General features: G+C 42.5%; 1 protein-coding gene across 2 annotated transcripts in view; it reads left to right on the top strand.

The window, feature by feature from the left end:
- tln1 (talin 1) overlaps positions 1-27,513 on the top strand; it is a 74,878-nt gene that overhangs the window by 4,788 nt on the left and 42,577 nt on the right. Inside the window, exons 2-20 of one of the 2 annotated variants that reach the window (XM_079178966.1) lie at positions 9,993-10,064; positions 11,951-12,113; positions 14,575-14,672; positions 15,493-15,622; positions 15,756-15,908; positions 16,296-16,438; positions 18,217-18,344; positions 18,482-18,542; positions 18,902-19,006; positions 19,915-20,070; positions 21,900-22,001; positions 22,485-22,561; positions 22,974-23,154; positions 24,099-24,212; positions 24,311-24,419; positions 25,262-25,470; positions 25,563-25,661; positions 26,122-26,184; positions 27,233-27,400. In XM_079178966.1, coding sequence (XP_079035092.1) covers positions 11,984-12,113; positions 14,575-14,672; positions 15,493-15,622; positions 15,756-15,908; positions 16,296-16,438; positions 18,217-18,344; positions 18,482-18,542; positions 18,902-19,006; positions 19,915-20,070; positions 21,900-22,001; positions 22,485-22,561; positions 22,974-23,154; positions 24,099-24,212; positions 24,311-24,419; positions 25,262-25,470; positions 25,563-25,661; positions 26,122-26,184; positions 27,233-27,400 — 2,226 coding nt within the window. In that variant the 5' untranslated portion in view covers positions 9,993-10,064; positions 11,951-11,983. The remainder of the gene's footprint in view (positions 1-9,992; positions 10,065-11,950; positions 12,114-14,574; positions 14,673-15,492; positions 15,623-15,755; positions 15,909-16,295; positions 16,439-18,216; positions 18,345-18,481; positions 18,543-18,901; positions 19,007-19,914; positions 20,071-21,899; positions 22,002-22,484; positions 22,562-22,973; positions 23,155-24,098; positions 24,213-24,310; positions 24,420-25,261; positions 25,471-25,562; positions 25,662-26,121; positions 26,185-27,232; positions 27,401-27,513) is intronic. The other variant, XM_079178967.1, reaches the window with a different exon arrangement.

The raw sequence follows: 27,513 nt of genomic DNA, 5'->3' as shown, positions 1-27,513 counted from the left end.
CGGTCTCCAGAGATACAAGCAGCTCAGCCTTCATCAGATCAGATGAAGCAGTCAGGCTGTTTGGAGAACATAGATCCATTTTCAAAGAAGTCAGTGGTTGTGATCTTTGACCTGATTATTGTACTCCCAGTGATAGACTGAAGGAGGCCCAGCTGATTACTGAGCTGAAGCTGTGAGATGATATGTGCACTTCTTCATGAACATTCAGGTTCCCATGAATCCTGCTGATTCATTCCGAGTCAGCGCCACTGACATTTGAAGAGCGTTCTGGTTTATTACACAGAAACATTTCCAAACGCTTTTAACGTTTTAAGGTAAGCAGTGGGCTTTCCTCTCATACTGGGACAGCAGCTGCTTGTCTGCTCACGTGCAAACCCACTCTGTGCTAGGAATGAAACACTGTGCATTGCTGGTGGGATCACATCATTGTACAGTGTAAAGGCTCAGACAACGAGCTAGTTCTCTGTAATCTTAAACTAACTGTCCTAAGACTGTCTGTGTTGAGGACGGGCTGCATGTCTGACCTGTGCTGGTGCTGAGCTTCCTCTGGTCCTCAGCAACACACCTCACATGACATGTCGAGTCACACACTCAAGTCACACTAAAAGGGCCCAAACAGCTTTCGATGTATGATGTTTAGATATGACTAATATGGATTATGTTACTATTGTGACTCATTGTTCCCTGGAATAACGTGCCAGCCCTGACAAGCCTACACTGTGAACAAGACATGTGTTGAAGTTCTGTTTGGCTAAATAAAGAGCTAACAGCAAATGTGCGGAGGTTCCATTCAGTTCCATTATGGTGCGTTCAAGCTCCAAAAAGTGCAATGAGTATTAGGTGAGGGTCAATTACAACGTTATCATGATGTGTTCAAATGCAATCTAGTAAAATGTAGTTTCTGGTGAGAAAGTTGAATAAATCCAGTAGTTTGAAGGAGATGTTTTCACAGCGATATAAAAGAGAATTATGAGCTGTTTAACTTCCTAATTTAGTGTTTTATATATATAAAACACTAAATTAGGAAGTGATATATATATATGATATATATGATGATAATACATCATCAAAACTACAAATGACAATCTTTTTAATCAAAGCTAGGATCTAAAAACAAAACACAATCACTCATTTCCTCATCTTTAAATATTGATAACCACAATAGATGACAGTAACAACGTTAAAAGATGACATTTAGAATTTGACATTATTTTTGTCCAATTGTTTGAATCTCAATTGATTTGATTGATTTATTAATAGGCCTATATCGGGTTAGTGAAAGACCTCGGCCTTCAGCCTCTGCATGGAGCTGGAAAAGCTTCATGTCAAGCCCTGCTGTGTACTTCTACTTCAAAACAAAACCTCGTAGTACTACATTTACCAGACAGAGACATCAGAGAAGAGAAAATAAATGCATTATTAATTATGAAACTATCCAGAATAATATGAGCATTCAAAGCTCCACCTTGATCAGACGTTAAGTAAATGAAGTACATTGTTCTGATAATTCCTCTTTTTCACTCTTCACTTGAAGTGAACATTTCAATGCAGAACCTTTACTGTGCGGTATTAATAGTTTTACTATAATAGATAATAGTTTTACTCTGGAGTTAAAGTTAGTATCCAGTCTAACAGTCACAGCTGCTCCTGTTGACTCCAGCAGAGGAGTTTGGGTTGAACATTCATCCAGCACCCATGTGACCGTAGCAGACTTTGTCCAGCATCTAGCAGCAAAAGGAAGTGCAGTGAATGTAAGTCAGGCCTGCTGCAGACGACCTGCTGGGATTCATCCCAAGTCTGTTAATTGCATTCACGTTTCCTTCACTTGCGTCTTGCGTAAGGAAACCATGTGAGGACAGAGGAAACGAGGAAATACGTTTTAGGGAAATAAGACGTCCTTTCCTTTGTAGCGTCACATGAAGCTACGTCTGTTTGACGGTGGATCAGCTGATCACAGCTGGATCAGCTGTAAGTCGGCTTTAACAGCTGGAGGAGAGACTTTTGATAGACTGTACACATGATTTATACTGTGTTCTGTTTATAAGCGCAGGACCGATTTCTACCGGCACAATGAGTTAATAGTATTTATTAATTATTTAAGTCTGATTGTGAAGTCATTATTAATTAACCCAGAATATGATTATGGTTTCTCTTGAACAATGGAATTAATGTATTAGGCTCCATGTTTCAGGTTATACTTAAATGACATAACTCATCAAACGCGGCACTCAGGAATGATCAATGATGTAATACGTGTTTCGTCTCTCCAGCTCTCTCTGACTTTAATTGTTTCCATAATAAAAGTTATTGAGGTAAATATCAGACAAATCTTTCTATAAATGAAGAAAGTAGTTTGTGGTCCTTTTGTTGTTCAGACTACAATCAACATATATTTAAACCAGACGGTGAATCAGAAAACTAAGCAGAGCAGAACAACTTCTGGTTCAAGTGAGGAGCGAAGAAATTATAAATAAGATATGTATCCCTGAACTCTGATCACACTGTTGCTCAGAGCGCTGTGTTTATTAATATTGAACGTGTCACGGGTCTAAATTGCACCAAATTTGACACGTCACTTCCTTTGGTCCACAGCAATACATCAATACGACAAGTGTGAAGTAGATTGTCCAGACATGCGAACAACAGACAGACAGACAGACAGACAGACAGACAGACAGACAGACAGACAGACAGACAGACAGACAGACAGACAGACAGACAGACAGACAGACAGACAGACAGACAGACAGACAGACAGACAGACAGACAGATTCTTTGCTTTATAGTTGAATCAGTTTGAGCACATTGCATCAGAGGGATGAAGAGGTGGAGGTACCGCATGTGATGTGATAGTTAGTCACAGCAGGTGCTCATGTCTGCTTCGTTACGTGACATGTTAGTATACTCCTAAAATATGAGCATCTGCTGCTTTTAGCTGTTGCTGAACTGTATGTGAGCATGCAGGTCCAATCAGGGTCCGTCAGACTATATTCAACTTCCTGTGTGGAGTCAAGCTGAGACGCATAACATTGTCCTTCAGCATCAGGCACAGAGAATCCGTCTCTGTTCATCCAACTGAATAGGACTTCTGTGAGTCTGTGAGGAGTTAGTGCTTGAACATTGTAGACATTTCTACTTAACACGGCACTAATGTCAGTGTTTCTATAGCAACGGTTAAATGCAAATGAATACAGGAAATGGCATAAAGTGTTATTCCAAACAGCCTTGTTTTTGGTGGACTTCCTGGGAGTTGAAAGCGGTCTCAAAGTGGAGATGAGATGTTATCTTCCCTTTGCCACAGAATGTCTCCGTCTTCACATTCCTGTAGTCCGTGGGGATTGGCTGCATTTAGTTCTTGTGCTGGCTGCCAGTGACTTACTGTACGGCTGAATAAAGCCTCTCTCCTCGCTCTGTCTCTGTGCGCTCGTGCTGGTATTCCAGAGGAATGCACGTTTGAATTCCTCTGCTGGGCTGGAGGACGCAGAGCAGCGATACGGTCCTGTGCTCATGTTGCCCTGCTAAATATATAGCAGTACCTACTTTAAAGGATGTTGAAAGATGTCTGTGGTTTCACAACTTTAAAGTGCACAAAGCCAGAAATATGCATACGCTTTCTTTTTGTCAGATCTACAAAGTTGCACATTCGTCTGATTCTGTTTATAACTCTCGATGACTGTGGTCTCAGCTCTCACAGGGATCCTTAAATGGATGGAGTCCATCAGTAGACCCGTGACCGAGAAGAAGCTGCAGCGCTCAATGCTATACCGATAGCTCAAGCCATTACTCGTGTAATCGGATAAAATGACTTTTGCTTCTTTAAGGAGTAATAGTAATTGTACAGAGAAAATAAGATGGAACAACTAATCTGGTTTGCTTACATCTTTGCATAGCTTGAACACATCGCGACAGCGCCATACTTTACCTTCACTGGACATTAGATGAAGTCCTGATACCACTGATTCATCACATGCACACGTAATCCATCACTGTGGGGAAATGTCATGGAGAGATACTGATAATGCTCCATTTGGACTGATGTAGTATGCTACTATATCTGCTGACCTTTAGATACTTTTAACCCTTTGGATGTCAAAGTACTGGCATGAATACGGTCTGATCACAGAGCTGCTGTGTGCTTTAGACTAGGCTCTGTATGTGTCCAGCTGCTGCTGATCAAACCAACCTCAGTGCAGATGTGTGTGTTCCCTCACACACACTGACTGTGACTGACTGAGGTTTTCTTCGTCCCAACATTTGAACACATCAGCTGCTCGGGCTGAGCGATGTAAACAATAGAAGCACTGACTGCCATAGATGAACACCTTCAGTACACTGTTGAAGTGACATTGATGGATAGAATAGTATCAACCAAGATCTACACACTGAGCTGCTTCTACATGATGTGGTGGTCGTCCCAACATAGGCACAGTGTGGGGGGGTTGGAGTGGAAGCAGTCCTTCAGGTGTAGCTTCTGGAACGGGACGTGTTTCCGACTGAAACAGGTTATCTGGCCGTGGTTTAGTTCCCAGAAGGATTTCCATCTGATGCTTTTACATTTGATCGGATCGCTCAAAAGTGACTTAATGAATAAGCGCGACATGTACGAAGCTGTCGGGAGATATGATGTAACTTAGAGGTGCAACGGATCATAAAACTCACGGTTCAGATCGGATCAGAGATCAGATCAAAAGATAAAAGGGAGCAAATATAGCTTTGCCGCTGATACTAGTTGCAGATCATTGATGATCCATACTGTCAGATACAGATCTCTTTGTTGTTGATTATAGCAGCTGGTCTACAAGGATCCAGACGTCTTCTTATTTACCACGTCTAAAAAATCCTTTAACCGCTCTTAAGTCAGTAAACCATCAAACATTCTAAATGTTTTTATGTTTTAATGATGTGTTATAATCTGCTTCGAGCTAGTGTTAACAGGGTTGACTATCGGTGCTGTCACCAAGGTTTTGGATAAATAATCATCAATAATGTGGATATAATGCTTTGCTGTTATGCAGCCTTTAACAGCATACAAAGACAACTCTTCTATTACAATATCTAAGACCAAGTCTGGTCTCTTATCACGGATCGATATCTTCTCCATATTTTGCCCTCAAAGAGCGGTTCTATATGACCTGAGGACTAGTGGGCTCATATCAATGATACTGTAACATTTGACAGGAAGAGAGTGGAGATGGATTTAGATATCATAAGACTAAGAAAGAGAAACAACTGGAACAGAAACAGGAAGAATGTATTTTTTATTTTACTGCCCCCCCCCCAAACAAAAGACATGAGGGATTGTACCAGAGCCTAGATCAGCTCCCTGTCTGTCAACATTTCATACTGGGAGTTTCATAAGTGTATATTTGACCGTCAGCAGGGTAAACACAGCTGCATCCAATAATATGAAGAGATCTCTCAGTGGTACTGAGCTCTGTAACAAGCTTTACTGTCACTGCATGTCCCAGCTCTGCACAACACAGCGAACATGTTTGACTGAAGCGGAGGACTACCCTGATCCAGGTCCATGTGCTGGTGTGGATCCTGGTGCAGGGTGTGACCGTGAGTCTGTACTGCAGCAGGGCTGGTGGGGCCACCATCACACCGGATGTTTGAGACGGTAGCGCTGTGAGTACTCGGCTGCTCCGTGACCTCGTGGTCAGCTGCTCGTCACCACAGCTTGCTGTACTTCTGCTAAGCATCCTCACTGTGAACTCTTCTGTACTTTCAGTGAAAGGAGAAGTGAGGGCTTCTTCTACCTTTCAGTCAGGCTGCACCGAAGAGATGGAAGCTTTGAGGCTTCATTCATAACGCTCACATTCAACACTGCATATCTATTCGTTGTGTATTTCTGCTCAGTTTGAGATAGAAAATCAGGCTACACTAATATTAGTATTACACTATTGGTAGAATTCCATTTCTGCGTAGGATAGTTTCCGACTTGTGTGATCCAAACTTTTCCAATAACTTGCTGAACGCTAATGAAGGCAACATCTGTATTAACAAGGCGGTCCAGCAGCAATCTCACAGCGCCATAAATGACATTAATATCACCACAATAACACAATCACATTTTCTTTCTGCCATTTTTTGAGTGATGATGTCATAAAATATGACGACAGACATTTAAAGCTTCGATGGAAAAGCTCAATAGAAGCTTTGAATGTAAAATAACGGCATTCTGTACTTAGTGTGGGCAACAGATCTCCTGAAATACAGTTTATATCACAGAAAAAACAACAAGTAACACGTTTCTGCCGTGTCATCCGACCACTCAAAGCTCTTCAACACTACATGACCTCATTCACCCATTCACACCCATTCATACACCGATGACGGGCGCTACCACGCAAGGTGCCACCTGCTCATCAGGACTATCTAACACTCACACACCGCCGGCACAGCCTAAAGTCATTTGGAGTTCAGTGTCTTGCTCATGGACACATGGACATAGACTAGCAGAGCCGGGGTTTGAATCAGCGATCCTCAGATTGAAGGACGACCCGCTCTACCACTCTGCCCCACAGCAGGGACAGAGTGGTAGACTTGCATGTAGATGCCATAAACATCATATGAAGTAAAGTTGTCCTTCCTCCACACAGCTTCTGTGAGTCACCAGTGTGATCAGCTGTTTACCAACCAAGTTCACGTCTGCTGGTTGAAACCTGCAAACATACAACAGTAGTGGTGCAACGGATCACAGATCGGATCAGCACAAGAGAATAAAATAGAGCTTCCAGAGATCCCTGACCATGTTTGTTTCTGCCACTGATACTAATTGCAGATCATTGCAGATCCATAATGTCAGATACAGATCTCTTTGTTGTTGATTATAGCAGCTGGTCTACAAGGATCCAGACTTTTTTGCCACCATCCCAAAAATCATTTCAACCACTCTGAAGTCTGTAAACATCAAACACTCTGACTGTTCTCCTTTTAATTTGTTAGTCATTTATAGTGTTTGTTTTTCTTTATAAAAACACACAATTCAAATGATGACAAAACAAAAGTTTGTATTTTTATTGATTAAAACAAATCTTGTCATTACTATTTTAATGATGTGTTATAATCTGCCTTAGTGTAAACAGATCATAATTCATCTCTAATATCTATTTATGTTGTTGTGAAAACATCTTCAAACATCTGGATCTATTCATGTTTCTCACCAACACTACATTTAACAAGATTACATGTGAACACATCATGATACTGTCATCATTAACCTTCACCTAATATTCATTTCCACTGAACAGAGCCTGAACGCATCACAATGGAACTGAATGGACCCTCGGTCTGTTGGCTGTTAGCGGTGCTGCCCCCTTCCTGTCTATTTAAACCGTCTTACATACAGTCTGTGATTCAAACACTGATAATGTTACATTGTGAATGGCGATTCTAAAAACATAAATGTTGTCCTGATCTCATATTTGACTGACTTTTGGTGGATAACGATGGTCAGTAAAACGGTAATGGATGACGTTAACTGTAATTAATCCGGTTCACATGTGTGCTGAACCGGGAGAAGGGATCCGTACGGATCACGGATCGATTGATTATTTTCCCCAATTTTTGTGAAGCCAAAGAGAATGCCAACAGATTGGTCGGGTTGTCTCGATAAGCTGCAGGAAGCGGTGGATGGACCGGATCACATGATGAGCGGGAGAGTAGAATGTGTTGTTCTGGCATATTAAGATAAGAGGTTATTGTAATATTCCTCTGTGCTCTACGACAGAGCGAGGACTGACTGGAGGACAGGAGATAGAGTATCTGGCTGCTGACAGGACAGGATGACGGTTGACTGCCGTCACTTTACAGTGTTAGTCTGGACCGGACTGACAGGAAGTGAAGTCAGCTAAGAAAGGTCTAGCGTATGTAATGTAGCTGCTAGGAGCCAATGTTTGCTGCTTCAACAGCTGGAATAGCACAGGTACACTTACTAATGTCAGTCAGCATGCAGTGCTCTCACTGAGGTCTGGTACCGGGTCTAGAAACACGAGCAGTGAGACACGTAGACGTGTGAAAATGAGAGTGATGCTTCAGGGTGTCTGTGAACCGGCATGTACAACACCAGCACACCTCAATGGAATGCTCCATCGTTGACCTTCTCAGGGCGACCTGCCTTGTTTGTTCAGTCATTCAGTGTTCAAAAGCAGTAATCAGTTGTTTGGTCACATTAAGGAAAGTGTGGTTTCAGGGTGTGGTGATGTGTGTCATATTACTTGGATGCTCATGTCATCCAAACAACAGAGTTTCTTCTTGTAGAAACTGTAACTGTGAAACCGAGTGTGTCGACCTCCAGGTCCTGACCCCCTGTGACCTCAGTATGCACACAGTGTTAGCCACGATGAAGCTCAATAAGCAACACACACACACACACACACACACACACACACACACACACACACACATGAATTTTGCTCATATATCGTTGTCAGAAACATTCACATGTCAGTGTCAGAGGTGCAGAATCGGTGGACCTCTATAATGAGTACGCTGCACTGTAAAAACCTAGAAGTAATGAGGCATATTTGGAAGTATACTTAATTAGTTTGTTTGTTTAATCAAACTTCTATGTTTACTACTGTTACACAGCTGATCATATTTAGTAATGTTGCCTTTTAAAACCAGGAAAAGAGAGCACTGATGCCATATGATATCTCGTCTCGTACCACCATGTGCATACCGTATCAGTATATGCCCTGTTTCTAGTGTTTCCCTGCCACGCTGAGTGGGATTGGCTGCTGTGGACTCTTACTCGTTGCTCAGTAATTACTGTTGTGTTTCAGCACTTCCTCTTTCAGTCAGGGTGGGGTGGGAAGCCTTCGCAGTACATTTTCTCTCTCTCCTGACTTGAGACTAATCAAACTGAAGGGTGAAGTGGTTTTGGCTTTTTGGTCCTAAATGTTTTTTAATAATAAACGTACCGACCTGAATGAGCTTTGGATGAGTCCCTCTTATCTCTCCTTAAGCCAAACTAACGGTCCTCACATTCACTGCAGACAGGATACTGTGCTCCCAGCTGAGTCATAGCTGGGAGCACACAGACAGCTCAAATGCCCTTTTATGGCATCGACAGGCTTTTTAAAACAGGAAATGACATCAGTTCATCGAGAGGGGATCTCACAAGAGCCCTGTCATACCAGAGTGAAGGGAGGTCTCAGTTTGTAGTTTGGTGGATGACCACTAAACAAGAAGCAGAGCTGGGCAGCAGCGTGTTGAGCTCAGTGACAGCAGTGAGCTGCTGCTGTTCCAGCCACAGGCCTGAGCAGCGTTCATACATGTTGCAGCAGAGAAATCCAGAGTCAGCCTGTCACATATTTGTGAGAAGTGACGTCAGGTAACATGGACTTGTAACACAGCTAAGAGTGTTTTCTGCAGAAAGGAATGGCAATTGGACAAGTTGGGAGGATTTCTCAACTTCTTCACGATGAGTGACCTTTTTTTCTGAACTTTATTGAATTTCTAAACAGGTGATGACAAAGGACAGCTCCAGCTTCAGTGCAAAGGCACGTTCACTAATTCATTTAGCAACAAAAAAAGAATCTGTCGTTACTTAAGTGAAGACGAATCGAACTAAATCAAACTCTTGTTAAGAAGTGCATTTTGAAAGAACTTTCAGGGATAGTGGAGATTCTTGCATTGCATTTCAAGATCTAAGTGTTGCCCTTGCATCTTAATAGGAAGAGTTAGGCCTGTCACAATACATTAGAATTAAAAGATCATTGCTCTTTGAAAGGGTGTACTTGTATAATTATGCTATTATATTATCATTATTTCTGGGACAATATATCGTCAAACAGAAGGAGCGACAGTTCATTCTGTGAGGAAATGACACAATTGAAACTTGTTGCAAATAATGTGGGGATTGGTTGAATTGGTTTAAAATCTTGTTGCTGGAGGGTGTGATCATTGTGTTTCCATTGGTCATGAAAATGTAAGAGCATGTGTCCTGATGAAAATGATTCTAACGTGGTTTGTTTCCTTTTCTTCAGCCAGAGACAAAACGCCACAGTTCATTGTCTGACGGGGCAGGAGGGCTGTCACTAAAACACCGCTTACATCAGGTATTTACTTCACTCGCCTTCCTTCTAGTTTGAATCACTCCAGTGGAAAGTACAGGGCTCTGCACTAACTTTTAAAACCACTGATGGCAACCAAAGGACAAACAATTGGTTGCCAATTTCTCAAAATGCTTGCCAGCAAGCAGCATCAGCAGTTGATCTCAGAGGAATCCAATCCTTACATTTAGATTTTATTAACCACATTACAAAGTAGGATCATATTACAATGAACATCTTTCACAACAATGTGTTCAAAAAATGTACTTTTTTAGTCCAATATTACTTTCAGCAGTTTAACAAGATATTGTCTTGATGGATATCTTAAAGTCCTCAGTGTGGCTCAGGTCGCTCAGCTCGTTTTCACCTTGTTGAAGTCTGATAATGAGTTCACTTTATCACCGTGGATCTTGTGTCAGTCTTCACGATCAGTCCTGGGGAGTAGAGTGCCCTCCGTGTTTTACAGGAAACGGCAGTTTCCCTGCTTGTTTTCTAGTCACTGGTACTACAATACCCAGCATTCATTTAGAGAGCTGTATCTTGAGATCTGAACCCCTCCCAGCTACACACTCCAGCTACAGCCGCCTGTCATCAAGGAGAATAAGGAGGAACTGATAGTGGGACCGTGTCAGCAGGATGTGAGGGGGGGGGGGGGGGTGTTGTGACATTCAACTCCTCTGAGCTCTGATGCCAACACAAGCCATGCTGTTAAGATGTCATCTCCACACAACTTTAAAGACACACACTTTGTTTCCTTCTCCTGCTGAATGTATCCTGATAATACTCAACTCACATCAGTTTTTGTAATTGTTGCAGCCGGAAATGACTCAATGAGCACCACTTTTTCTAAATAGTAGTAATGAAATGTGAGTCTTCCACTCTGCTCATTGTTTCTGTTTCCACAGCACACAACCTGTTCACTGTATACTGGATCAGTCTCAACGCTCCTCATCCTCATTTCCAGCAGCAAAAGACAGCTGTTTTCACACACACACACACACACACACACACACACACACACACACACACACACACACACACACACACACACACACACACACACACACACACACACACACACACACACACATTATGAGAGTAGTGCTCCAGCATGGAGTGATCGGTTTGCAGATGATGGTAACATGTAGTGTGACTCTGTTTCCTGTCTGGACTGGGTTCCTCACAGTCCTCTGGATACTTCTGTGCATGTAAATGTAACTGTTGCATCTCATTTCAAACTCAGCTTCACACTCTGTTCTGAGAAATCTAAAAAAGAGAATCCTTAAGATATCCCCTCAGTGCTGCGTCCGGTTCACTTGTCTGGCTCGTTTTCTCGTACCTCCCTGTCACAGAAGTCGTCAGCCGCCTGCTACTCACAAACACATGTTAGCACCAGATTAGGGACATTGTGTTAAGGGTATAATATGCAGGAATGTGCTAAAAACCAAAGATGCTGATACAACAATAATCCTTCCTCATCATCACTTCTGACTTCTGACAAGTGCCCTGAAGTCAGTAAACCATCAAACATTCTAAATGTTCTACTTTGACTTTGTTACAGTCATGTATCGGGTTTTTTTCCTTCATATGAACACAATTCTAATGATTAGGCAAAAAAAAGATTGTTATGGATTAAAACAAATCTTGTCATTATAGTTTTAATGATGTATTATAATCTGTTTAGAGGTAGTATAAACATTTCATAATCTCTAATATCTAATTATGTTGTCCCCTGTTATAACATCATCTGCCAGCATGTGATCACTTGTACAGCGTGGTTGCAGACTTTGGGTTGGGTCAGAACTGTTGATGTGGACACAGTGAATGTGATATTGCCACGGGCCTTACTCCTGTACACTTGATTTGTCTTAACTGCTTTATTTGTCACGCAGCTGTGAGTCGGGCGCAGGAGCAGAGCAGCAACCATGGTGGCCCTGTCCCTAAAGATCGGTGTGGGGAACGTGGTGAAGACCATGCAGTTTGAGCCCTCCACCATGGTGTACGACGCCTGCCGTATCATCAGGGAGAGAGTTCCTGAGGCGCAGCTCGGACAGCGTGAGTTCTGGCTCCTCACACTCACCCCACAGATAACACTACACCAGTTAGTTAGTTAGTACCACTACGCCCTGGTGTCTTTCTGGTAAAAATGTGTGGAAATGTTACTGTGATCTCCATATTTAAACAATACTGCTTCTTCCCCTTCCTCCTACGAAGGCCGGCTTATCACCCCACCTCTCAGGGTGGCTCTTCTGAACAACTATTAGCACTTTGTGTGAACTAGCAGAACCCAACCCTTATCCAAGCCCTCTGGTTGCTGGGTTGCAGATTGTTGCTTTAGAATAAGAAGCAGCATTACTGTCAGACTGACCGCTTCCTGTCAGTGTGTCCACCACCCTGGAAGTTGTTTGAAAACTAAGTTTGATAGGTGAACACAATTCATTTTCTTATTGAAGTTTTGTTATGAATAACTTGGCCTGCATTTTGATTCGGACTCATAGTGAGGATATGGAGTGACTGTGCGAGAGCTATCGTAGCATTTCTCTTCATGCTGAGAATAACAACGACAAAAAGTGTCAAAGATGCCAAAACACAATCATTTTCCAAAGACTGTGAACGTGGAAGATAGGCAAGGCAAGGCAAGCTTATTTGTACAGCACATTTCAACAACAAGGTCATTCAAAGTGCTTCACATAAAACCATTAAAGCATCAAAACATAAGGCAAAAGAAAAGGAGATTTAAAAACAACTAAGAACATTGATTGAAACATTAAAAACACTCATTAAATCATTAAAAAGCTAAAAATAGAATACAAGTTGCAGTGCAGTTTAAGAAATAAAATACAGTAGTTAAATGGAGGAAATTGATTAATATCCTTGAATGTGGTTCAATTAAAGGCAGCAAACAGAAAAGTCTTCAATCTGGATTTAAAGGAGCTGAGGGTCTCAGCAGACCTGCAGCTTTCTGGACTTTGTTCCAGATATGTGGAGCAGAACAACTGAACGCTGCTTCATGTTGAGTTCTGACTCTGGGAACAGGAAGTAGACCGGTCCCAGACCACCTAAGGGGTCGGGATGGTTCATGAGGTAGCAGCAGATCACAGATGTATTTTGGCTCTAAACCATTCAGTGCTTCATAAACCAACAGCAGCATTTTAAAGTCAATTCTTTGTTGGACAGGAAGCCAGTGCAAAGACCTCCGAACTGGAGTGATGTAATCCACTTTCTAGGTCTTAGTGAGGACTCCAGCTGCAGCGTTCTGATGGACTTGTTACAGAGACCTGCAAACACACCGTTACAGGAGTCCAGTCTACTGAAGATGAATGCATGGAGTGTTTCTAAATCCTGTTGAGACATAAGTCCTCTAATCCTTGATGTGTTCTTCAGGTGACAGGAGGCTGATGCTGTAATTGTCTTGATAAGGCTGTTCAGGTTGAGGTCTGAATCCATAACTACAACACATATCCTGTGGTTGGTGTGGAGGCACTGACTGCATGTCTAATTTTCTGAATTTTGTCAGTAAAAAAGGAGGCAAATTGATTGATGCCCAGGTGGATTGGAGCTCAGCAGCTACACTGGAGGGTTTGATAGCCTGTCGACGGCAGCAAATAAGGCGCGTGTATTGTTATTGTTTTTGGTTATGATGTGAGAGAAGAAGGACTGCCTTGCATTTCTAAGTTCCAAATTATAATTGCAAAGTCTCTCATTATAGATGTCACAGTGAACCTGGAGATTTGTTTTTCGCCACCTGCACTCAGCTTTTTTTCTCTTTTCTCTGACCAGCGTAGCATTTCTCCAAGGAGATCTTTGCTTACCCGAGACAACCTTCACTTTAGTGGGTGCAATGGCATCAATACCATTTTGACCATTTCTAACTTTAGAATTGAAGCTATCTACAAGCTCATTGATTGAGATGCAAGAGAGGGCTGGTGTGGAGGAGAACCTCTGAATAAAGAGTTCACTGGTGTTTTCAGAGATGGAACGCTTTGTCACAACCTCGGTTTGGACATTTGTGTGCGAGGAGGTTGCGCTCTCAAAGAAAACACAGAGATGATCAGAGAGTGCAGCATCAGTCACAGCAACCTGGAAATGTTGACACCTTTGGTGATGATTAGCTCCAGAGTGTGCCCTCGTTGTGGGTGGGTCCTATCACATGCTGCGGTAAAGACTCCTTCTCTTGGAGGGGGGGGGAGTGGGTGATCAGATTTTGTCTCTCATGTTAGAGACCATATCTTTCGGAAAGCAGAGTATCTTGGTATTCTTGCTGCACATTGTTCTGACATCTTTTACAGCATAGTCACCAACAACAGTGTGACCTGAAATGTTTGGAGCAGATGTATGTGTTGAAACAGAACCACTGACGTAGTTCACATGGACAGGGAAGCTAGTGCACTGTTCTAAAAGTACTTCAATAATAATAATAGTACAAATAGCTCACCAGTGGCCTAATATCCACATGTACATGTAAGCCAAGAAGCACACATCCAGTGACTCACAGTGTTTCTGTTTCCTTCGGCAGCCAATGACTATGGGCTGTTTCTGTCTGATGAAGACCCAAAGAAAGGCATCTGGCTGGAGGCAGGAAAGGCCCTGGACTACTACATGCTGAGGAATGGGGTGAGTCACTCTACACACCACTCAAATGCTTCACTTTTAGCACACAGCAGCCTCCCATACAGAGAACCAATAGAAGGATGGAATAATGTGCTCACTGTCAGTACAAACTACCTTCCTGTCTGTGGGGACCCCAACAACTACAGGGTTTGTTACTAAATAGACAGGACCCTCTAATAAACAGTATGGATCAAAGGTAACATCAAGGCCGGGTTATACTGCCTCCCCTGGGTATTTTGTATAGGTTTGGGGCCCTGGAGGTCTGGGATCCCGGAGATCTGGGGCCCTGGAGGTCTGACGCCCTGGAGGTCCATTTCATCTGTAATGAAATGAATTGTATATATATATATAAAATGAATGATAATAATAAAGCTGATGACATGTGTTGCGAATGGACTGCGTGAGCTTCTCAGTATGTGAAGTAGTGCAAAAGAGCTTATTGAAGTGGAATACGGATGAGATGGAGTGGTGATTAGGATGGGTATAACGCAGTACCAAGTCAGTTCCAAACTTCTTCAGTCAAACGATACCTGCTATCCATCTTTTTTGTGCCCACCTCTAGAAAAAAAAGACTATTTGTGTGGTTTTGCTCCCAGCCAATCACCGCAAGCGTTCTTCGATTTAATGTGACTTGTGACTGGCCTTCAACCTAGCTTAGCAACCTGTAAATAGTTGAATAGCTCCCGTGTGACTATTCTCACCCGGGTGTAAATAGACACTCCGATGTCAAAGTCAGTCTTGGTTTGTCTCAGAGTGTTGTGGCTAATACATCAGGCTTTATCTGGTAACACAGAACTCCTGACCTGTCTCTTCTGTCTGTCAGGACACTCTGGAGTATAAGAAGAAGCAGAGGCCTCTGAAGATCCGCATGCTGGACGGCACGGTGAAGACCGTCATGGTGGACGACTCAAAGATCGTCAGTGACATGCTCATGACCATCTGTGCTAGAATAGGTCAGCTCTGCCATGCACTGCTCACACGTCACCTGGACAAATACTGTCACTGCAGGTTAATTCAGTCCTCAACGTGTGCTTGGACTGCAGGGTGAAATTGGAAGTAAATGCGGTAACCCCGTTTGTTCAACAGGCATTACAAACTATGACGAGTACTCGCTGGTGAGAGACATTGTCGAGGAGAAGAAGGAGGAGACCATGGGCACCCTGAAAAGAGACAAGACTCTGCTGAGAGACGACAAGAAGATGGAGAAGCTGAAGCAGAAGCTCCACACAGATGATGAGTGTAAGACCAACACCAGCCCCCACTCTCACCTCATGGCCTGTAGTAGAGACTGACCAACAGTGATGTGGTTTCACTCCCGTTAGTGTTGGATGACACGGCTTTGTTGGGCGTGAGGATGTGAATGTATTCTTAATATTTTGTTTGCAACTTGACTAGTCGCCTCCTGTGACACACAGCTGGCTAATAGATCTCTTCCTTTTTGCTTGGCCTGTGTACAGTGTGAGTTGACAACGTAAATAATAGACCAGAGGATATATTAATATATCAATCAAACATCCCCTGTAACATTATACAAACCAGGTTTCTAGAAAACGTCAACACATTTCACAGAGGGTGCAGCGACCAGCGAGTCCTTGCCGTTCCTGAGTCACTTTGTGTTTTCCTCAGTGAACTGGTTGGACCACGGCAGGACGTTGAGGGAACAGGGTGTGGAGGAGACGGAGATGTTGCTGCTGAGGAGGAAGTTCTTCTACTCGGACCAGAACGTGGACTCCAGAGACCCCGTTCAGCTCAACCTGCTCTACGTACAGGTGCACAAACTGATTGATAGCCTTTGTGAATCTCTCTGAAGCTTGCCAGTCGGTCAGCAATCCCTTTCCTTTTCCTCCTTCCTCATCAAAGGGTTTTTGAATGAATCGGGGCTCCTGGTGTTTGAAATATGACAATTGCCAGGTTCAATTCTGCATTCACAATTAATTCTACTATTCAAATCTCCCATTTTAGAAAGTCCTTATGTGAGAGGTGGATATGTATGTGAAGTACTTTTCCTTCAGTACTTTTTCATCAAATACAAGCTGATAATTATAGGATACCATTTAAGGGATAAATAGAAATTTCTCCTTCAACAATATCTGTGGGCGCACATGTAACACAGCGTTATGAGCAGGTTAACAGACTGTTAAAGGTGGAAGAACCAGGCAGTGAGGGCCTTTGACCTAATCACAACGACAGTGTAGGGTAACAACTTCTACAGGGGCTGGATGAAAAAGTAAACTGAGGGCAAAAAACGGACAAAAGATCCCGTCAAATCTCAAACTGGACCAATCAGAGCAGAGCTGGACAACAGTGTGGGCTCCTCCCACATAGGGGACAAAGTGTTCCTCCAACAAATCCAAACATATCATACAGGCTGTGATGGTGATTGGACGATGCCTGACGAAGATGGAAATGCTGCACTATTAAACAAAGACGTCACTCTTTTGTCTGTTTTTAACCCTATCAGAAGCAACATTACTGAATACAGGAATGAATGGAATTCAGCTGTAATGCTCCTTAGAAAGAAAAAGAGATATTATGTATCTAACACAACATAATGTTCTCACACTCAACATTAACCTACTTGGTTTGTATGTTTATTCGTACGTAGGATGAGTGTGACTTAAATAGGAACCTTTTCTCTGTTAACCTTTGAATAAGCGTTAAGTTACTTTGTCCAATAGGAGGAGCTTTAACCAAGCTCCAGCTGAAACCAGCAGCCAATCACATGAGTCTTAACGCGCTATTTTTCCTTCCCGACAGAGATTCCATACCTGGACTTGGATTTGTTAAAAACACATATGTATACTATACAGCTGTATACTCCTAACCCAGTAGGAATGTGATACGATGGCTATCATTGGTGTATGGCCTGGCTCATAGAACTTTTCTTTTATTATCTAGTTTGAGCATCTTGACTGTAAAAAAATTATTACTGACATTTTGTTAGCTCGGGCTAACGTTACACTCTGCTAGCACCGGCCCGATAGCTACCGAGCATGTGCAACTCTCAACAGAGATGAGAAAGACTTGAGATGGCTCAGGCCTCAGCTACTTCCATCATCGATTTTGTGTTGTTCTTGTGTAGCGTAAACGAGCTGATGAATGGTACGAGAACCTGATATCGGTTCGGTGCATAGACGTACTCACAATACCTTGATCCGACATTTTAGCCTGTATCGGAGGCATTTCTGACACTGGTGTTGGTGTCGGAACTACTGTGCCACTGAGGATACTGCACTGACATCTGAAAACCATGCACTCCCTCCAGCCAATCACAATCAAACATTCTCCACGGCTCGATGGTTGTACTGGTTGATGTTGTTTCTGAAACTGATGTTTTTCTCGTCCAAGTAGTTTTCAGTTGTTCCTGATTGTTGTTTGATGACATCCTGACGTGTGTGTGTGTGTGTGTGTGTGTGTGTGTGTGTGTGTGTGTGTGTGTGTGTGTGTGTGTGTGTGTGTGTGTGTGTGTGTGTGTGTGTGTGTGTGTGTGTGTGTGTGTGTGTGTGTGTGTGTGTGTGTGTGTGTGTGTGTGTGTGTGTGGGGACAGGCCCGTGATGACATTCTGAATGGATCTCATCCAGTCTCCTTTGACAAGGCCTGTGAGTTTGCTGGCTATCAGTGTCAGATTCAGTTTGGTGACCACAACGAGACCAAACACAAGCCTGGATTCTTAGAGTGAGCGCTCCCTTCTTATTCACATGTTCACTGTTCTTTTTGTTACATCCATTATCGTTTGACATTTCTGTTTTGAGTGGGCTTCTTGAAATGGTCCTGAGGCTTGTTGGATCCTAGTTGAACTCTTTCCCCTTCAGTTTAAAGGAGTTCCTGCCCAAAGAGTACATCAAGCACAAAGGGGAGAAAAAGATCTTCCAGGTAAGAGCAGATTACATGTGGGTGTTCTCATGATCGTTTAGTGTTAAAGCTTGAACATACACTCTGATTTAGCTTACAATGTTGAAACTATTATTGAGTTTCAAAAGGTCAGCAGAGAGGAGGCTTTGAGATTTGGGGAGGTATTGCAAAGCTCTATCTTAGACTTATGTTTAGCAATAATGTAGCAGTCTTTATGAAAACAGGAAATGCTGCTTTATGCAGGACAGCTCAAAAAGGAAGCAGCATCACACGTCCATTAGTCATGAGATGCCACAAATCTAGATGACTTGTATTTGGCTTTGCCTTTAATGCTACACTGAGTCGATCTGCTCCTCTGATTGTGTCTCTCGTCTCTGCAGGCACACAAAAACTGTCAGAACATGACCGAGATCGAGGCCAAAGTCAGCTACGTGAAGCTGGCCAGGTCTCTGAAAACCTACGGAGTGTCATTCTTTCTGGTCAAGGTGAGAGGAAAGCTGCCCCTCAACGTCTCACATCAAAGAAGTGGAAACAGGTCGTCACTGCTTGAACTTAGAAGCGGTCGACATCACAGCATGTTATGTGTAGAAATTGATACAGTTTCTATAGGTAGAGTTTTTTTAACATGGGGAAAGAGACGCTTATGTTGCTCAATAGCATCTAGTGCTGCAACGAAAAGTAAAACTTCAGGCTTGAATCGTATCACGGATCAGATCACAGATCAGATCAGCACAAAAGAAAAAAGGAGCAAATATCACTTTCAGAGATCCCTGATCACGTTTGTTTTTGCCGCTGATACTAATTGCAAATCATTGATGATCCATAATGTCAGATACAAATCTCTATGTTGTTTGATTATAGCAGCTGGTCTACAAGGATCCAGAATATTTATTATTTGCCACCATCTAAAAAATCAATCACTCTGAAACAACTCTAAATGTTATACTTTTACTTTGTTATAGTCATTTATAGTGTATTTTCTTCTTCATAAAAACACACAATTCAAAGGATAAGGAAAGATTGTATTTTTATTGATTAAAATAAATTGGTAGTAGTTTTAATGATGTATTATAATCTGCTTAGAGCTAGTGTTAACAGCTCATAGCTCATCTCTAATATCTATTTATGTTGTTGTGAAAACATCTCCTTCAAACATCTGGATTTATTCAAGTTTATCACCAACACTACATTTTACAAGATTGGCGACTAGAAAAGCATAAATGATCATGTCCGGTCCTCTGTGATGTTGATTCATGGATAATCAGATTTGAGGTTTACAGGGTGTGTTTTGTAGACATGCAGCAAAATGTTTGTATCAGAAAATCAAATATATTAAGATTGCTGGTTTATTTCCAGTAAGGACATTCTATCTGTTTCCTTGAACATCCTGCAGGAGAAAATGAAGGGCAAGAACAAACTGGTGCCTCGTCTGCTGGGTATCACCAAGGAGTGTGTGATGAGGGTGGACGAGAAGACCAAGGAGGTGATCCAGGAGTGGAACCTGACCAACATCAAACGCTGGGCCGCCTCTCCCAAGAGCTTCACCCTTGTGAGTTCACACGTCGTCGAGTCTGAAGCTGCTGGAACAAGTTTACTTCTCAGTTCACTTTCCAGCCCTCACCTATGCTAACGCAGTTTGTGGAGTGTGAGAACATGACATGATGGATAGAGGAGCTGAAATGCGAGTTTCCCTCGCAGCGTTTCTGGACTCAGCTTGTACCGAGGCGTGATACGCTCACTGTGGCTGCATGTGATCCCCGTCATAACGTTAACTGAAGGGCTCGACATGTGTGGTCATGCAGGTGCTTAGAGAGCAAATACCATTGCAAAAAATCCTTCCATTTGTTTTGTAGCTGTAGCATGTTGTGGTGTTGTTATCAAGATGCACTCCAACACAGTACGACTTGGTTTCAAGTCCCATGTGCAAGTTGATGTGAGCCTTGAATCTCTTTGCTTGAAGAATAGTTGAACGTCAGAAGTCTTGCTTGGTTAGGAACGCAGACCTACATGTTCACAGCTGTGTGAAGACTATTTAGAAAACTGATTCAGATATCTCAAGGATTGAAGGATTGTCGTTGAAAGATATAGAAAAACTTCCAGGTGGTAACCTGTCTCTTACCAGCTTAGAAAATGGATGATTTGACAGATTGATATTCAAGATGCTTTACCGCAATAGTTTGTGCCAAAGTTGATAAAATGTACTTGCCCTTAAAGGTGCAGTCAGCGATTATATCGAAACAATTTTTTTCAAAAATTCAGACAGCGACCGAGAGCAGATATTTACTGTCAGTTCTGTGTGTGCGCTGGAAAAAATGCCGGCGTTCATACACAGCCCTGGCTCTGAAAATGGGAAGCTAACACTATTCCAGCCAATCAGCAACAGGGGTGTTGGAGCTCGTGCACAGGACGGGGGAAAGGCCATGGATGTATGAAGTGAAAGGCAAGCGGGAGCGAGAGGGATGGTACATCTGGAGGGGTTTGTTTGGGTGTCGACGCTTTTTCTCCAGAATCACAGACTCCACCTTTAATCCAGCATTCATTTAATCAGATATTACGAGTTGTCTGAAGAAGGGCAGAGTAATTATGAGCCATAGATTTACACCCCTGACTGCTACTGCTGTGGTCATTTGTTCACAAGAGAAACACAACATACAGCTTTGTAATGAATGAAGCTGGTGGTTTGAAGAGACGTGTTGGAGCAGATAGCTACATCAACTCCAAGGCACTGCAGACTGAACATTATCCTGTGCTGTGATCTAGTATTGGTCCAGCTGTGACCCAGCTGTGACCCACCTGTGATCTAGCATTGATCTAGCATTGATCCAGCATTGATCCAGCTGTGATCCAGCTGTGACCCATCTGTGATCTAGCATTGATCCAGCTGTGACCCACCTGTGATCTAGCATTGATCTAGCATTGATCCAGCTGTGACCCACCTGTGATCTAGCATTGATCTAGCATTGATCCAGCTGTGACCCACCTGTGATCTAGCATTGATCTAGCATTGATCCAGCATTGATCCAGCTGTGACCCACCTGTGATCTAGCATTGATCCAGCATTGATCCAGCTGTGATCCAGCTGTGACCCATCTGTGATCTAGCATTGATCCAGCATTGATCCAGCATTGATCCAGCATTGATCCAGCTGTGATCCAGCTGTGATCCAGTGTGTCGCCTTCATCAGAAATGGTTCAGAGGAAATCACATCATCTTTCTCTAAAAATACGTTTCCTCGATTCCTCTCTCCTCACTTGAACTTTTCTTTTCATCTCTTCCTGCCGTCTTTCACGAGAGGACAAAGATGCAAATGAGGGAAACAAGGACACTTTTAATACCAATGAGATCTTTTCATCCCATGTTGTCTTTTTCTGCTTTTAGGACTTTGGAGACTACCAGGATGGTTACTACTCTGTGCAGACCACTGAGGGAGAGCAGATAGCTCAGCTTATTGCCGGTTACATCGACATCATCCTTAAAAAGGTAACAGTCAGCATTGCTATGAGACCAACATTAAACTGAACAAAGGTAACGTGTTTTAGTTGAGGTTTACTAACTTGACTTTTCTCTCTTCGTTTGTCTGTTAAAGTTGGATTCCTTAATTGTTAGAAAAATATTACGTAAAAGGGCATCTAGGAGCTTTGTTGTGAATGGAAATTGCTCAACTTTTGTTCTCTTGTTTTTTTATATCTAGAATATATTGAAAATCCATAATCCTATTCTGTCTTCTGATCCATTTTACACAGGTTTAAAGAATATCAATGAGTGTTTAGTGAGTGTTTTTGATCTCCAGATATGGAGGTTACATTGTCTACATTTGTTTATTGTTGTGTTTTGAGAGTGTCTCAGATGTAACATACAGGTTTATTAGCCTGCCTGTCCAACCTTTCATGAATCAGGAGTCCTTTAAAATGGCATTTTGTATGATCCGCTGTGTTCACTGGAGTCTTTACCGTCTTTCAACAGAAAAAGAGCAAAGACCACTTTGGCCTGGAGGGAGATGAAGAATCCACCATGCTGGAAGACTCTGTGTCACCCAAAAAGTATGTGTGCTTCTCATTTACAGATATTGTATGTTTTCAGTAGTTCTAGGCATAAACATTGCTCCCGTAGCTGTGCCTATGGTGTGTGAATGTTAGATAGTGTGATGGGCAGGTGGCATGGTAGCCCCTGTCATCAGTGTGTGAATGGGTGAATGGGTGAATGATGACATGTAGTGTTAAAGTGCTTTGAGTCGTCGAAAGACAAGAAAAGCGCTGTACAAGTGCAGACCATTTACCATATTCATATGCATATACTGTCTAGTTGTTATAACCCAGGGAGACAGACTGATCGGGCTGTTAGTATGTGCTCACAGTCAGTGAGTGCTTGAGCAACTACCTCTGCTACCCGATTCTCCTGGAGGAAACCCTTTAACATAGAAGTGAGTTCTCCCTTTCTTTCCTTTCTCTCCAGGTCCACAGTGCTGCAGCAGCAGTTCAACAAGGTGGGCAAGGTGGAGACAGGCTCAGTGGCCCTGCCAGCCATCATGCGCTCAGGAGCTGGAGGTCCAGAGAGCTTCCAGATGGGCTCCATGCCTCAGGCCAAGCAGCACATCACCAGTGGACAGATGCACCGAGGACACATGCCTCCACTGGTAAAAGAAATATCCTAAAGGTTTTAAGTGGCAGAATAACAATATAACTGCATCTGTTCTGTAGTGGTAATAACACAATATAAGTACATAAGGGAATCATGGTGGATGCAATTTGGACTTTTTTGAATAGTTGAAAAGGATTTAACAAGAAATAAAATAATTTTTTTCAATATGTTATTTATTTATGAAGGATAATGCGCAATTAATTTATTGTTCCCTGATGATATATAACATACTGATGACACAGAGGAGGGTTGGGTCTGAATGGGAAAGGATGAAAGTTATGAGTTGGGGAAAAGGTCCACATTTAGAGCCTTAAATGAATCTTCAGAAGGATAAAGTGAGCTCTGAAACAAATCTATTTCTATAGTTTCAAGTCTTAAAGAGATGGTGATATTCTATAGATACTTTATATTATATATTATAGTTTTCTTATTGGAAACAAATCTCATGTGCAGAGCCAAACTAACACTGAATGTATGTACTAAGAAGTAAAGGTTCTTTCTGAAATGCCACACTAACATATTATTTAGTAACTTCAAATAGTGTGTCTGAAACCTTAGCATGAAAGCAATAGTAACCAAGTTGCATACTATTAGTGGTGAAATAGTACAGTCAACAATAGACAGCTCTGTAATAACGCTGCGATGGAAGCATCAGATTTCACTCTACTAGGTGTAGTGTTAGTTCAGACTTTATGCTCCATTAAAACACATCAATGAGCCTCACTGTTGCTCTGGTGACATGTTCCTTCATACTTTATTTAGACTCAGTCACACATACAACTTAAAAAGAAATAAACTCGATATATTTGTGAGGTGTTTTTCAGGATTTAAATGTTTAGTAGGAACCAATGGGCTCTGAGCTGAGAGCCACAGACAGCGTAGAGAAATGAGAACGTATTGAGAGATGCACTAACACGGGGTGGTTTTGTGTGTCCACAGACTTCAGCACAGCAGGCCCTGACTGGAACCATCAACTGCAGTATGCAGGCTGTGCAGGCTGCCCAGGCCTCTCTGGATGACTTTGATACCCTGCCTCCACTGGGAACAGATGCTGTAAGATTGAACCTTCCTTTGTTCTTGGTTTGAGTGCTAATATGATGAGTATGAGACCTAGATCTTTGTGACCAGAGGACTTTTTTTCTCTGTTCAAGGCATCCCAAGCCTGGCGCAAGAACAAGATGGATGAGTCCAAACATGAGATCCACTCCCAGGTGGATGCCATCACAGCAGGCACCGCCTCCATGGTCAACCTCACTGCAGGTAGAAACACTGTGCTTCACCAAACCCTCCTTATTGCTGCCAGTATGTATGGAATCCCCCCCCCCCCCCCTTTCACATTTGGAAGATGAACAATGGACTGAAACGTACCTAACACTGTCAGAAGATCAAAATACTAAATTGATATCTGAAATAACAGAAGCAAAGTTAAATAGTGCGATCTTTTAAAAGCACATAAGTCTCCTGACCTGGATGGCTTTTCTTCCGAATGGTACAAGGCTTTCCGGTCTGAATGAGTAGCAAGTCTCCTCCAGACTTTTAACGCAGCTTGAAAAGAGGGGATGATCCCAGCATCATGGAGTGAGGCAACTACCGTGGTTATCCCCAGGAGGGAAAAGACCGACTGGACTGGACTGACTCAGATGGTGTGACATCGATTTTAAGTCTAATCAAATGCACCCTATATTTAAAAACCAGATAACCAAAGAAATAATAATATTTTACTCAAGAGACAATTAAAAGACTTTTATGTTCTAGAAACAATCTTGATGTAGTTGTTAAAATGACTAGATATGGATGACCCAGTGCTGAAGTGTAAGGAGCTAAACAGGTATTCTAATCAGACTGTATAACAAAAAGATGTCATTCCACAGAATATGTTGTTATTCAGTAATAAGACATTTCTGGTCAGTCACGCACATAACATTGGAAGGCATATTTAATATGAAAAACCTTTTTATTTCAGGGAGAGTTTGGGACTTTCACTTCAACAAATATGCATATAGAGTTCTGCTCTAAAAACCATCACCTCCTGAACACTGTCGAAATGAGTTCCTTGACCAAACTCTGGGAGTTCATACAGTTCTGTATCTCTCTGTCCTCAGGTGACCCAGCAGAGACGGACTACACAGCGGTGGGCTGTGCTGTGACCACAATCTCCTCCAACTTGACAGAGATGTCAAAGGGAGTGAAACTGCTGGCGGCGCTCATGGAGGACGAAGGAGCAAATGGGCAGCAGCTGCTGGGTGCCGCCAAGAACCTGGCCTGTGCCGTCTCCGACATGCTGAAGACTGCCCAGCCTGCCAACACAGAGGTACACCGCCAAACTACAAGGGACATGGAGATATGTCATGTTTTTACCCTTCGTTGTTTGACTTTGTGTCCATAATACCTTTTTGCTTCTAGCCTCGTCAGATCCTGCTGCAGGCTGCAGGAAACGTTGGCACGGCCAGCGGAGAGCTGCTTTCTCACATAGGAGAGACGGACACAGATCCACAGTTCCAGGTGGGACCTCCTCGACTTTGATTCATGCACTTTTGGGTGCCTCTTCATTCTTACTGTGTAGCACTACAAAGAACAGCCTTCAGGGGGAAACAGTGTAGTCTATGTGGAGTTTAGATGCTGTGTATTGTTACTGGACCTTGTTTTCTCCCAGTAGTGGAGGAAAAGTATAACTACTCCAGATTTATACTTCATCTTGAAGAAAAGGGATTTCAATGAATAAAATGAACTTTATTTGAATGTTCACTTTGCTATTCAATGTTGAGCCTATTCCAAAATGCTAGTATTTTCCTTCTTTTCAAACGGCTGTTAAAGTGCCACGTTTGGCACCATGAGGCTCAATTTAAAATGAACCTTTAAAAACAGGCTCCTAATAATGCGCTGCATACCGTTCTCCATTCGGACCGGTGTTTTTGGTTGTGTTATAAAACTGTATCTTCTGTTTCATGTCTATATTTGACAGTTTCTAGGTAAAGGATCTTTCAGGGCTGCCAGATGGAGAGTCTCCTCTCATTGTCAAATGCTGGTAACAAATGTGTCCTTAAGACAAATGCTTCATTCTAAAAGGCCAATCAAAACAATCTAGTAGCATGTAATCCAGTCAAACAAAATCATCATCCACTTTGTCAATCATTGTTCATTTCAAATCCAAATAGCTCTGAGATGACTCTCAGTGAGAGCTGGTACGGTGGGGACAGGGTCATAGCTTATCTTTAATCCTCCTCTAGTTCTTCCTTTGTAGTTTTAAAACCTGTGTGTTCTCAAGCTAAAGGACGAGGAGCGCTGTCGTGTCCCTGACAAGACTACGTTACGACTACGTCTTCAGCTCAAGCTGATATGAGGCTGCAGCGACACGTGTTGGTCTTATCAAGTGGGCTTTTTATTTCGTTGGAAGTAGGGGTGTAACAATATACTGTTATTAACGATAACTCTTATATTTCAAAATGAAATATTTCCATCACGTTAATAATACATGTATGATAGTATCGTCTAGTCATTGAATATACACACAGTTGTGGTTACAGACTCTTTCCTTTCCTCCCTACACTCCTGTTTTGAGTGTAATTCATTTATTAAAGAAAGAGAGAAAACGCACAATAAACAAAGTTAACTTGACTCATAGCTTTGTTATTAATATTTAAATTATGTGGCTCATTGGCACACCGTGATGGACGCCCCTTTTGTGACAATCATAGGAAAGAACCAATGTGGAACCTGGAGGCAGCATTGACGAGATAAAGCCTAATCACGTTTGAATGAATCAACCTTCCATAGTTTGATAGCAAGTTTTGAAGATTTATTAATCATTTCACATTTCAATCATGTTTTGTGAATAATTTCATTGATAATCTACGTAATTCAAAGCATTCAAATCTTTACATTTTCATAAATAACTGTCCCTCCTTCACCTATGAGTAATGAGTGGTCAGTGCTAAGTGATGCTAACTGGTGTGTGTGTGTGTGTGTGTGTGTGTGTGTGTGTGTGTGTGTGTGTGTGTGTGTGTGTGTGTGTGTGTGTGTGTGTGTGTGTGTGTGTGTGTGTGTGTGTGTGTGTGTGTGTTTGCTGCTGGCAGGACATGCTGATGCATCTGGCTAAGGCTGTGGCTAATGCCGCAGCGGCTTTGGTGCTTAAAGCTAAGAACGTGGCTCAGAAGACGGAGGACTCGACCCAGCAGAACCGGGTCATAGCTGCAGCCACTCAGTGTGCTCTGTCCACATCTCAGCTGGTGGCCTGCACCAGGGTGAGTAGTCCACCTGAGATATATACCTACTCAGTGGCCGTAGCATTCACCGTCTGGAAGCTGTTGTACATACAGTACATGTTGTATGTGAATGCAGCCTAAGCTGTTTTTAT

Source organism: Pholis gunnellus, assembly GCF_910591455.1.
Source record: "Pholis gunnellus genome assembly, chromosome: 18".
NCBI lineage: Eukaryota > Metazoa > Chordata > Actinopteri > Perciformes > Pholidae > Pholis > Pholis gunnellus.
The sequence above is the reverse complement of the archived record's forward strand: the minus strand, read 5'-3'. Positions and strand labels throughout refer to the sequence as shown.